Source organism: Vidua chalybeata, chromosome 6, assembly GCF_026979565.1.
Source record: "Vidua chalybeata isolate OUT-0048 chromosome 6, bVidCha1 merged haplotype, whole genome shotgun sequence".
Taxonomy (NCBI): Eukaryota; Metazoa; Chordata; class Aves; order Passeriformes; family Viduidae; genus Vidua; species Vidua chalybeata.
Window position 1 is genome coordinate 38849816 of NC_071535.1, and position 13824 is coordinate 38863639.

The 13824-nt window shown below is 39.7% G+C and overlaps 1 protein-coding gene across 1 annotated transcript in view; it reads right to left on the reverse strand.

The window, feature by feature from the left end:
• AMBRA1 (autophagy and beclin 1 regulator 1) overlaps window positions 1-13824 on the reverse strand; it is a 126282-nt gene that overhangs the window by 36625 nt on the left and 75833 nt on the right. Inside the window, exons 12-14 of the mRNA XM_053945599.1 lie at window positions 13646-13756; window positions 4571-4759; window positions 3979-4133 (exon numbers count right to left, since the gene is read on the reverse strand). Coding sequence (XP_053801574.1) covers window positions 3979-4133; window positions 4571-4759; window positions 13646-13756 — 455 coding nt within the window. The remainder of the gene's footprint in view (window positions 1-3978; window positions 4134-4570; window positions 4760-13645; window positions 13757-13824) is intronic.

Genomic DNA, 13824 nt, shown 5'->3' on the forward strand with positions numbered 1-13824 from the left:
TGGAGTCCTGTCTCCAAACTTTCTATCTCTGAAACTCAAATTGCAAACAATTCCCAGCATCACTGCTATCTGTACCACTCCCAAGCTAATATCTGCTAAAAGCAATTCTTTCCCTGTTCTCTCCAGCTACAGATACAATTCAGAGATTTGCAAAAAAATCCCCCAAGAACACAAGCAACAAACACTTGATGTTCATGCATACCCCTCCTGTTAAAAGTCAACTACTAGAAAGCTTTTTTCAGACTGAAGTTTAAAAATTGTGCTTTAGCAAAGCCAGGTTTCCATGTGAAATGCTCATCAGGCCAATCTGAAGGGGGTGAGCAGAAAAAGCATAAACTTCTACCTCACAACTACCACATTTGATGAAAATTCATTACTTTATTTCTGAACAAAATTCGTAACTGTCAAATCACGACAGCCCTAACCTGTTGTGAACTCTACCCAATCTCTCTGAAATACCAGCAGCAAGATGCATACAAACAATGTACACTTGCACAACCAAGGTGCTCCTTAGTGCAATCCAAAATTGCTGTAGTTCTCAGAAAATTACATCAACAGCCAGAGGATTTCCAGTACAATTAAATATATTAAAGTTTTATGTAATAAAAATAATTAATTGCATCTTCAAACCTCTATTTTAAAAGCAAGATGGAAAAAACTCTCCAAGCAATAGAAATCCGCATTACATTGACTGCTAGTTAAGGATGTGGAAGAAGGGTTAATCTGAATCACAAATAATCACTGCATTGCACTGGTCAGCAGTGGCTTGGAGGTCATGTTGCCAGGCCCTACTCTTACAGTTCATTGACTGCAAATCCAAAGCCAAGAGGGAGGCAGGGAGGTGGGCAGAAAGCAGGGAGGCAGGCAGGAAGGTGGAAGAACTGTCAAACAACTTATGAGAATTCTCAAAGAATGTAATGCAGCATTTCTTTTGGGAGTTTTAGAGTAGGGTATAATTAAAATATCCACAAAATATTGCTTCAAACATGGCTCTGACTCATTTTTAATTAAGAGTTTGAGTAACAAGTGCTTTGTATTACAAGCTGTTGGCAGAGAGGCAACAAAAATGCTTTCTGATTCTCTCTAAGGTGCATATTAAATTAGATATTACAGAATACAGTTTCACCAGGTTTCCTAAACTTTTTTGTACTGCATGCTGGCCAAGCTATAAACAGATTTTTACTCAACTGAATATGAATATATCAGCCATGGTAAGGACAGTGTGCTAAGAATATGATGAAGTTTCCTACTTAAAACTCTATTTTCATTTTGCATATCTTGAAAAGTGTTACAAACTTATGAGGGAGACTTACTGCAAAACTCAAGGCAGAAGAAATACCTGTGGTGCATGCACTAATTTTTACAACTAGACAGAGGAGCAGTATTAGCGAAATTGACAAACGTATGCTTTCTAAGCTTGGTCCTAAGGACTGTACAAAGACAACCAGCAGCACACCAAAATGTTGAAACAATACTCAACATCACTCAACAGGAAGGTTCTTTAACCAAATTAATTCAAACTGATCTAGCTGTGACCCTGTCACATAAGCATAAAGCTCCAAGTCCAAAGCTGTTAGAAATAAGATATTTTTAACATCTTTAAACATTATTTGGAATAGGGGAAAACAGCAATACAGTTAGCAAATCCTGCTAGACTGGATGGATTTTAAAACGTGGGGGAAAGGTTTTTGGAAGCTATAAATACATGTGCAAGAAAGATGAAAAAAGCAACCTTTAGAATACATGCAATCCATCTGGAGATAAAAAAAATCCAGAACTACAGCAGATGAGAAAGACAGAAGTGCAGTGATGTGGAGCAAGTCTGAGAAGCAAGAGTAGGAAAAAATGGTATAAAATTTTCAGTGCACCAAAACAGCAAACCCCCCTGAAACCTAGCCCATCCCTCAATGGTTTCCGACTTCATAAAGGCTGTTGTCCAAAAGAAAAAAAAACTACCCCCTGTGGGCTTCTGGTAAAACTGTGCTGATCACATTAGGTAGATTTAAACACATCCAAGAACAAAGGGAAAAAAAAAGAAAAAAGGAAAAGGGAAAAGGGAAAAGGGAAAAGGGAAAAGGGAAAAGGGAAAAGGGAAAAGGGAAAGGAAAAAGAAAAAAGGTTTCTTTGGAGAGAATTCAAAAGAAAAAAAAAATGAAAGTTGGAAGATTAAATTACCACAGAGGATTAAAGAATACAAAGCATTACTTCACTAAATGGTGACTAAGAGCAGGGGTACAAGCATTTGAAGACATGGAGACAAAAAAATATAAATTAAACATTTAGACAGTGAGCTTGCTGATTTAGCCGGTTATAGAAAAATGTTTCCAAAAGACAAGGGCTAGAGCCATAGCAACTGGAGTTTAGAGCAAATGTAATGGAGAGATGAGAGGAAGACATGTGATTTTCACTAATAGGACTTCTCTGTCTTAACTTATGATACGGTAAAAAGACTGTGGGAAGGGCTACTCCAGTTTCTGGCAGAAAAAAAATATGCATTTCACTAGGATCTTAAAATAGATGAAAAAGAAACAGTACTAGGGCAAACTAGAATTTTAAAATGATCTTACAGGATGGTAAATCCATGTACTTTGTGATCTTATATCCATGCAGCTTTCACCAATTGTACCTGTAAGCCAAATTGTACTTTTTTTCTTAAATGCATTTTAATTTCTGTCTCTTACTTTGAGGGGCTTGTACCAGAATGGTGGCTCAGAACCACATCTGAAAAAGTGCTGACTGGTGCACCAAAGAATAGCTTCATCATTTATCTTCCCTTGCCTGATGATAAAGAGCAGATGATGACAATAAACAAGAGTTTTAGATCAGCTGATAAAGTGACTCTCTCTGAATCATGAACTGTCTGAAAAGCAACTACAGAATCCAAAGGTGAATCAAGAAATTTCTCCCAGGGACAAGTCTGTCCCCAGTGTCAGGTCAATAGATAAATGCCTCACTGCAACCCTTGTACACTGGGAAAACAGCATATGGCCAAAAGTAACAATAATCAGAGAGGCCTTTGAGAAAAAAAGAAAAATATTTTAGAAAAGAAAACAACAAGAAAAAAAGATTTCTCATGGAATGAGTTCCACTACAGTAAAGTTATCCCTCAAAGTGAAAATTGTGAAGATTTATTTTTCATCTCCTAAAACAAGTCACCTGAATACATGGTCTAGAACTTGAATCCAACCCATATTTCAGCTTTAGAAATTACTTATTTCTGACTCCTTAACTCTCTTTGTGCATTATGAACTGGACATGGCTTTTACTACCTAGAACTATCACTAAACAGCTGTTATGCTTCACTCATTAAGAAAGCAAGACACACATGTTCTCAACTCTGCCCAGTTAGTGAAAAGATGAAGGTTTTCCTTCATGTACTAAATGAGTCAGAGTGGATAGTGGTTTAGCTGCCACACAAAGCAGAACATGAAGATAATTCCATTGCCAAAATATCCTTACATATACATTAAGAACTAACTTATAAATAGCCAGCAAAGCCTGTTTGGGAAAAGCACAGCCAACTTCAGTTTGCAGGTACAATACGAAGCTTGGCCCCTATGCTTCCTGAAAATGCTGGTGGCTGCTGTTCTAGAGTTGCTTTTAGGAATGATAGAAAATAATCCTGAAGCCTCAGCTGATATGCTGCCTCAGCAAAGTCAACTGTAGTACCACAAGCAAGATGCATATCACTTGAAAAGGTACAAAAGACCTACTAGGTACTCTGAATGATGTCTAGCCCTAGGAATGTATTACACTACATTGAATGTATTTGTTCATCATCATATTTGAAACAAGAGAAAAGTTTCACAGCTCTTTTGTATTTACGTTCTTCTGCCATGTTTGCATACCTCTGCCATAAATTCCTTCATATGTTTATTATTCAGTGGGTCTGGAGCATGCTATCTCTTTGTTGTCAGAACCCAGCAACTAACTACTAGGCTGGAGCCAAACACACAAACAGAATACACATATACTCACCCTCATAGAGGTTTCTCCACCATGGGGCTGTTGCAGCCTGAAAACTTGAGCAACCATGTGTTCTGTAGTGGGGTGCAACAGGATACGTCGGGAAGCCAGTCCCACCATAACATATCTACCCATTGGAGACAGGCTCACAGAAATGGCATTAGGTCCTATGAAGAGAAGAGGGGTTATTTCTCTCATGGGTTGACATCCTGTTTTATGTTTCATCCTCACCGCTTTTTAATTCACATAATGTATGCCATATTAATCTCATTCTTATAAGGGGTAGAGAATAAGGAGACCTGCACAAGTTACAAATTTTATAAGACATTTCCTTGTTGCAGGTGGTCTCTCACTAAGACAATTAAGTCCTTTAAGGAATTAAAAACTATCCTTTAGCAGCTCCCCCATACCAGCACTGTATGTATTGTCCAGACCATATCACAAGCCTCTCCCCAGCAGTACTGTCTGTGGCTGGCTAGATGGCCAATTCAATGTTTCCAGTTGCTACAATTACTGATGCTCAAGCTATTGCACTTCTTACTGATGGCTGAAGTTCTGAGGTTCTCACAACCTCACCCACCCTGACTTCCTGCTGTATGCTTACCAAATCGCTTTGTGTAAAGCATCTCGCCCAAGTTGTGGGGTGCCAGAGAATATACAGCCAATATTCCTTCATCAGGGAAGCCTCTCTGACTGCTGGGAATGAAAGCTGCCAGCAGCTGCCCATCAGCAGAGATATCACAGCTAGCATCATTGTAAATCTTGCAGTTTTGAACAAGCACATTCACAGAGGCTGCAAAGAAAGAAATGAATAGTGATTATAGTACTACGGTAGAACAGAATACAGTAAGATTTAAACCTAATGCTGGACAATGGACAGTACATGCAAAAGGCACTCAAGACATTTAGCTTCCTCCAAAAGTTTATGAAATGTTAATACCCTGATTAATGTATAACTTGCTCCAAAACGGAGATAAGACACTGCAACGAGGCCAGGAAATTAAATTTACTCACCTCCTGAAACCTTCAGCCAAGAAATAATAGCAATTGCTCTTTATCAAACCCCTCCCTTTGTTAAGCATAACAGCATCCTTTGCAAAGGACAGCGTAGTTTAAACAAGTCTCAAATCATGACACTGACAAACTCCAGCAGCATTCTCATTAGAAACAGTACACCATAATTCATTTTCCCTTCTCTCATGGAGCACCTAGTTCCCGCTCTTCTCATCTCCAATAAACAGGAGATGAGTGAAAAACTCCTCCCTGCAGATAAAGACATTCATTCCTGACAACTGATTTCTACACTCATCTTGGATAAAGTCAGTGAGAGAGGGCAGAGACTTCTCCAGCCAGTCCTCCAATTAATTACTCCAGTATTTGAGACACTCGTGCATATCAGTGAAGTAACTGTACAGCAGACTAGAGAGTAGCAATCCACAAAACAATAGTTTTATTTTAATCCCTGCTGGTAAGTTGCTGGGTGACCTCATCCAAGTGTTTTCCCCTTTGTACCTTGCATATGAAGACTACAAGCTCTAGTACAATGAGGTTCCAAGGCCTCTAAGCACCATCTACACCAACAGTTCAGCGGCACCTTGTCGAGACACGGCTGGAGTGATGTCCACTCTACCAGCCTAACCTAAATGTGCTTCAGTTTTTCAGGAGGTTTGAAGCTAAAGCTGCATACACTATTTTTGGGATAGGGAAATTTCAGATTCTAGTATTTTCAAACTCAAGAGTATAGAGATATTAAAAAATAATAGAAATAAGGCCCATGTTTACAATATAGAAAGTTTACATGCTAGAAGATGGAACACCCCATCTCACATGTTTGAAGCTACAGCACTATGTAGAACACTGTCAATTTCTACAGTCCAGAAATGATCTTCAAATAATTTCTGAAAAAACCATCAAGACTATGCCTAGCCCAGAAGAGGCCTTAATATGTTCAGCTACAATTGCAAGCAAGTTTATGAAGGCACTTCTTAGTCTAGATTCCTTATTAGTTTAACAAATAACAGCACCAAGAATGCTTTGTGCATATTTCTGGAAGTCCAAACTTGTAAATAAAATTAAGGCTGTAACACAATACTTCAACAATTCCTACCCTTTGTTTCCAACACCTGTGTAGAAGAAAGCTGCATCAAGGAACTGCTATGAGTTGTCTAGGTAATTTTTTAACCAGAACAGTTTCCCAACCCAGTACACCCTCTGGCTGCATAGATGCCTGCAGCAGCACAAAAAGTACTCATGAGAGGGAAGCAGACAGGACTGCCCTTCATACAGCATTGCTGATTTAAAGCATTCACCAAACCTCATCTTTAATTCTTCTGGTCTCAAAGACCTTTCTCCTGGGAACTACCTTCCTCTGTGGTTAAGTATCAACTTCCATCTACTGTTCCATTTAGGAAACTCTGACGAAAAAGATGATGAGGATTAGAAGTGGACTATATCATTACATTCTGTACCAAACCACCTACACCTGTACCCTAAATCTATTCCACCAATTTTTCAGTCTTGAAGCTGCTAAAACCAGTAATTTTCAGCCTATAAACAGAAAGGTGCTGAACAGAAAAAGGTAAATAATTGTAGTCACTATCAAGGCTGGAATACCAGTACATGAAATGTACATGGGCCTTAAAGAATAGTTGGTTCAAAAGATGACAAAATTCCTGAGTGCTTAGTCTGAAGCTAGTTGAACAGAAAGACAAGGGAATTAAGATCAAAGACTATACTGCTTAACTTTTAAAAAAGGGATAGAATTAAAATGCGCTCTTAAAAAAAAAAAAAAAATCTAGGCTTTATTTAAGTATTCATTATGTCACCACAAGAGAAGATGAGCAACACAAGAACTGCAGTATGTGCTGTGAACCACCAAAGGATACACGACAACAGGTTGTATCATTGTAATCCCAGTCAAACTGGGAGGATTCCTGCTGAGTAACTCATTCCAAAACCAGTCCTATTTATACTCTAAGAGCTCTAGGTTGTGTTGACAGTGGAGCTCTAGGTTGTGTTGACATTTATATACTTCTGCTTCACCCAGGAACTTGAAAACATGAGAGAATCAACTTTGGTTATTGTAGCAAAAATTGAGGCATTACCCACTGTTAACAGTGAAAGTGACAGCAATCCTAAACTGCACTAGGGAGCACAATTCCTGAAGAAATATCAGTGCTGATACACAGCCTTGTGCTGAGACCACATGCAGGACCCCTGGGCACAGTTCGGGACAGCCATGTTCAAGAGCGATTAAACCCTAAATGATAAGATGTCCAGCAAAGAAAATGACTGGGGAAAGTGAAACATGAATTTTATGTTCAAACACAAAACACCAACACCAACCCTCCCAAAAAAAGGGAGAGGAGGAAATAGAATTGTATACTGTATTTTCAAAAACTACAGAAAGTAAGTGCCAGAAAAACATCAGTTTTCCACAAATAATGTTGAAAACCGACTACTGTTCAGGTAAGTGGGTAAAAGAAGCGTTTTAAGTTTGGAGATTAAAAGGTTTCAACAAAAATAGCAAGATACTAGAACAGTCTTTTCAATAGACATGGAAGGAGCAAAGAATTTAACCCATTAGAGGACAGAAATTTAGGAACTAGTGTATGTGCTTCCCTAAGGCAGCAGGGAGCTGGTCTACTTGGATAAGGGGTCCTTTTCTCATCAATTCCTTTGTAGTGGTACTCTAATCAGCAGTGATCTAAAAAATTGGGAGAAAAAAGTGGGGGAATGGGAATACACTAAAAAGGTAAGTATTGGGATTCTCACAGCCACAAGACTTTACTTAAAAGAGAGCCAAGCAAAAAGACAACAGCAAATAAACATAGCACACATTCAGAGCATTTGCTAAAGATACAGCTATGAAATATCCCCACCACCAACCCTGCAAAAAAACTTTGATTATTGGAAAAAAAAACCATAGTCCAGTCCATTTTTTGGGGTCTAAGAACCGTTCTTATTCCTATTCTGCAAGATACAAAAGTTTGTCCTGCATCTCTGGGGTCTGGTTGCATTTTCCATGAGATAGCCAAGGCTTCTCAATATTCTTAAATACTGTCATTTGATGCTCAATATTAGAAGTCACAAGATCACAGAGTTTCTTCGTCAGAGCATAGGTATGGGTGTCATTTAATCACAGGATAATTTGAGTTGGAAGGGACCTTTAAGATCACAGTTTCAACCCTCCTGCCAGGGAATCGGACACCTTTTTGAGATCACGCTGCTCAGGGTTCCATCACACATTGCCTTGAAAATTTCCAGGGAAGGGACATCCACCGCTTCTCTGGGCAATTTGTTTCAGTATCTCACCACCGTCCAAGCAAAGAATTTTCTCCTAATATCCAACCTAAATCTTCCCTCTTTTAGTTAAAATCATTCTCCCTTGTCCTATCATTATCTGCCCAAACAAAAAATCTCTCTCCACCTTTTTTGCTAAGATCCATTTAAGTACTGAAAGGCTGCCTGGAGCCTTCTCTTCTCCAGGTTAAACAAAACCAGCTCTCTCAGCCTGTCTGCATAGTAGAGGTTCTGCAGCCCTCTGATCATATTCGTGGCCCTCCTGTGGATGTGCTCCAGCACGTCCAGGGACAGATCCTAAACAGGACCTATTTAGCCCAGGGACCATTCTGTACTAATGAACTCCTGCTTTTCAAAGAGATACAGAAAGTTTTAGAGAGGAAAGATACTGATTTCTCTGTAACAACTGAAAAATCACAGTCTGTAATCCCTAAGGATTTGAGCAGCAGCCTAAAATCAGAAGGCTAAGCATAATTCCTCAGAAACTATCATAAAGAACCTGTATTTCCTGGTACAAAGGAACAGTCACTGGTTACTCAATGCCTTCTCAGCTTTTGAAGTTTGGTTTTGTTTTGTAATCCAATGCAGACTTGGACATTGCTAAGATAAAATCCCACATTTTAATTTTTGCATGGTAAGAAATGTTTATATTCTGTACCATTTACAGATTTGGGGATATTGCCATGTTTTGTACATATCCTCACAGTTCCATGGCTATTCTTTTCATTTCCAGGTCTCTATTCTCTTCCTCTTCTAGGATTTACTGTATGTCTTTTTAAAACAATATTGCGTTTGGATCACCAGTCACTCAGAGTCAATCATATAGCACATGTTCACTCATTTTCTACCTACAGGATTCCCCCCCCCCCCCCACCTGCTCCTTTTCCAGCACAGCACAGAGGTTTCTAGTGAGCAGCCCACAATGAAGACTAACATGAATGGATATCATCCTGTTCTTAAAGTTTGTTGCATATGTTCAATGTCTCTTAGCAAAACATAATACGTGAGCCCTCCTGCCAAAAGAGAGCTATCTTTCCACCTTGATGTGTGCTGGGAACATAAAACATTACAGATGCAAGTTGTGCTTAGCAGGAAAGAGCGCTGTTTATTTCAGTCTTTCATTACCTGACTCACTTGCATTATGTCTCTCTGCTTTGCCCTCATTTACAAAGGATGAGGACTCAGGTAGCGCCTAGATCTAGAACCAAGAGAGCCTGCTGTGCAAGCAGAAGTAGTCTAAATGTGACAGGTGGAAATCTCAGCAAGGTTTCATTTTAAGGACAGCATTTACAAGGTTCTCAAGAGATGAGGAAGATAAACATACCCATGCATTCGACAAAGCCAGAGGCTATTTGATTTCTTTGAACCTGCAGCCTGATCTATGAAGATGAAGCCAATAAGGAATATTTTAGGGGGAAAATTTTTGTTATTTTTGGAAAACTACTGCAAGAAGACTGTCCTTTCATCTCCTGTTTTCTTTTGTTGTTAATGCAACTACAGAACTGACAAAACAGATCAAAAGAAACATCTGAGAACAAATTAATCAAGCTGTTGTGCCAACTTGGACATTAATTATGCTTGAAGCTGGGGAAGGCCTGGAATGCCAGCAGCAGTAGCACTGTCTGCCAAAGGAACACTGTGCTGGATACACCATCCACTCCTAGCCACCCTTAGAGATGGCACTCTCTTAACAGCTGCTCCTATTTAAAATTTTGTTTCGTATTTCTTTTTTCTTCTACTAAGTTACCCTGCATTCCACTGTGAATCAGTAACTGCTGATCAAATCGCCTTGCTCAAGACCCAAGCAGTGTTAGAACAGGATGAACTCCAGATTCCTAAACAAGACCAGTTCAACATTAAAAATTGGCAGGAAACTGAAATGATGAGCAGTGAGTAGCATGAGAGAAACTACATTAAAAAATATAAACAAGAGAGAAAGCCTTCAAATATTTTATTATGAAAAGCCCATATTCTACACTCTTTTCAATTAGTAGTTGCAGGAATTTAAAGGATATGCAACACTCACTAGAAGAATATTAAAGAAATGCAGAAATAGCAGTGTCTCTGCTGTCAAATAAATTCTCCGCCCCAATGCTGATATGACTGACAATTTCAATATAAGACCGGGTCATGTTTATTTCAGAGCTATTAAAAGCAAAACTGGCAAAAGGAGAGGAGAAAACTGAAGCTATCTTTTTCCATTTTGCAATTAACAGAGAAAGACAGGGCTGAGACTAAAATTCTACAAGTCCCTGCACAGCCATTTTCCCAGGACTGCCAGGATCCGCTTTTGTTGCTGGACTGAGCCTCAGGGAGGTCGCTGCTGCAGAGCCACATCCTGAGCCCAAGGCTTCTAAGGGTGCTGGGGCCCAGACACTGAGATTACAGGACTGCACTAATCACGCTGCTGTCACTTACTCAGATGCATCCGCTTCAGTGGAAAACATCCTACTTCCAAGCTATCTTTTCTTTGTTTAATTGTTACAGGAAGAAGAGCTGCTCAGAGATGGAGGTTGGCCACAGAGTCATTGCTTTGATGGAGAAAGGAGCTGGCAGGCAGTCCCAAACTTCAGCTGCATCATTTCATCTGCCTGAACTCCAAAGCAGTTGTGGCTTAAGCAAGCACCAGGAAGTACAATAGACCCCTCTGTGTAAGCAGATTATCTCACAGGACCACCTCTGATTTACAGGAAACAATGGGAGGAAAAAGAGGAGCTACTGAGGTCACATACCTTACTGGCAAAATAGTTTATTTCCAATATGATGAAGAATCACAAAAAACTCATCCAATCCACTGCTCCACTGTTACTCTTTTGAGAATATGAGAATCACAAACATTCTGAGTTGGAAGGGACCCACCAGGATCATCAAGCCCAGCTCTGAAGTGAATGGCCCGTATGGGGATTGAAACCACAACACTGATGTTCTTAGCACCATGCTCTCCTATCTATGCAAGTCGTGCACCTTGGCAAACTTGCAGCTTGCCGCTGTTCTGTGCCGAGACAAGCCTGGCAAATACCTGGTTTAGTATAAACACAGCTGCTACATCTTCATACATCCCTACTACACCCCGGCAGAAGGAGATAGAAATGCCAGGATTGTGCTCAGCATATAAAAGAAGAGCAAAAATTAACATTTCCAAATGTAAGACAAAATGGACAAGCCAAGAACAATGAAGCACAGCATAGGGAGTCAGAAGGGCTGGGGATAGACTTGTAGCTGGAATGGGGCCCACGAGAAGGACACAATGACAACAGAAACCACACCCAATTTCCAGATAATTGGAAGCTTTTTCAGAATAAAAGCATCCTTGTAGGTGAAAAAGAGAAGACTGAAACACTGATGTATTAAGCAGCAGATGGTTCCTAATTTCTATGGAATTTTATAAATTATAAACAAACATCTTATGTTTTTGGGATTTTTGTTTCTTTTTAATTAACAGCCTTCTCCTCAGCAGCCAGATGAGGCAAAAAAAAAAAAAAAGCTATGAGCAGCTGAAGCACTCTTCAACCACTCTACACCTCGCAGAGAAGTCCCAAAGAATTTAAGTTGCTTCCTCCTCTGACTTCATCTTTATTCTCTTCCAGAATCTAGCAGGACCTCCAAAAATATTGCCACCATGTGGCAAAACTTTGCCTTGAGCACCAACCCTTACAAGGAACTGGGAGGCAACATGGTCCAGATGGGTAATCTAAACTGTTTAAAGGGATCTTCCACACCACAAAACATCTCACCTAGTGTATAAACTGGGGGAGTCTGCCGGAAGGGGCCAATCACTGTTTGGGAATGGGATGGGCATTAGTCGGTGAGTGGTGAGTTGTGCATCACTTGTGTTTCTTGGGCTTTATTTCCCACCCCACTTCTCCTCTCTCCCCTCCTCACCCTCTCTTTTCATTACTGCTATTGCTATTGTTATTATTAACTTTATTTCAATTATTAAACTGTTTTCAGTTCAACCCTCTAGTTTTACCTTTTCCTGCTTGTCCACCTTATCCCTGAGGGGGTAGGAAGGAAGTGAGGAAGTGGCTGCATGGGGCTAAACCATGACAGCCAGACTGGATGAAGCTTTGAACAACCTGATCTATTGAAAGATATTTCTGTTCACAGAAGGGGAGGTGAATGAGACAATGTTTAAAACTCCATTCCAGACAAAACTATTCTTTGATTCTGTGATTTTGATTCTCTGCATCTCTCCTACTGCAGTGTCACCATACATTCTCCTTTTGTGGGTACTTTAAGCAGCAGGACACTACCCCACAGAGACATCTATTGTCAGATATGCAATTTCTGGAAATGCAGAACACACAGATCTGGGGTTGTGAGAGTTCTTCTCAATTCATTTTAGTGACTACCTGTGAAAGCAGAAGTCTTTCTGAAAACAGAATCCCTGCTCTCCCTAGGAAAGTCAATCCCTTAAAGTAGAACCCAATCTGCTTTTGCTGAGAAATCAAGCAGTGAGTTGCATATATGCACAGAGATGACCTAACCTAAAAATCACTTGCACAAAGAAACATTCATGAATATCTACCTCCTATCTTCATCCCAGGCTGCCACAAACATTTCTGCAGCTGTGCAACAAGCTATATCAGGATTGCATCCTGGGTTAAAAATAGCCTTTCTAGTCAAGTTAGTTTTAGCCCTGAAAATGTCATTCTTTCATCAGCTGACCAGAAGTATCAAACATGCTTGTGCCTGCATAAGGAAGTCTTTTCCAACGTGAGAGCTATCTTATGCCATAGAACACATGTGAAACTGTGGTTTAATTTTCACAAAATGAATGAGAAAATAAAGGAAATCAGCAGTATTGCTCAGATTCCCGATTCAAAAATAGCTTTTGCCTGAGAAACGGGACTAATCACTGCTTTTGCAAATGACTAGAAGGTACATCTACTTCCCTGGGCTTGTAACACTATGATAAGCAACAGACTAGGGTCCTGATTCCTCAAATGTATTGTAGCACTTTAACACACACTAATGTCTAATGTCAGTAACGTAGAGAAATCACATACAGTTCATTAGCAGGTTCTAATTTAAAGGTATAAAGACAATATTTCTCTAGAAACTTGTTAGTAAAAGAGTGAAGACATTGAATACAGAATTCTAAGAGAACGGTACATGCCCATGAAAAGCTGCACAAAAAACAAGCCCTATTTACACATGGATTTGCTGATTGCAAGAATACATAAGGTAGGTAGAGTGGGAACAGCTCTACAAGCTTTTAGTCAACTTCCTCAAAAGACTAAGCATTTTACAGTTCCCAATGCAACATGACAAACAAGACCTGCAACATACAGCTGCCTTTGAAAGATCCTAAAGCTTATCCTAGCTCTGGTTAGCATACACTTAAAATAAGGCACTGGTGTCTTTTCCAACTTACCATTGCTGATTTCAGGCAGATCAAACTTAGTGAAGTCCCACCACTGGAGCCGGTAGGTGGTGTTGGCAATGTTGCTGGCCACAGCTGACTGTCCATCCCCAATCACAGCACCTACAGAAAAGGAGGAAATAATTAGCATTTTAACTTCTACAAGAAAATGTAACTTCTACATAAAAAAA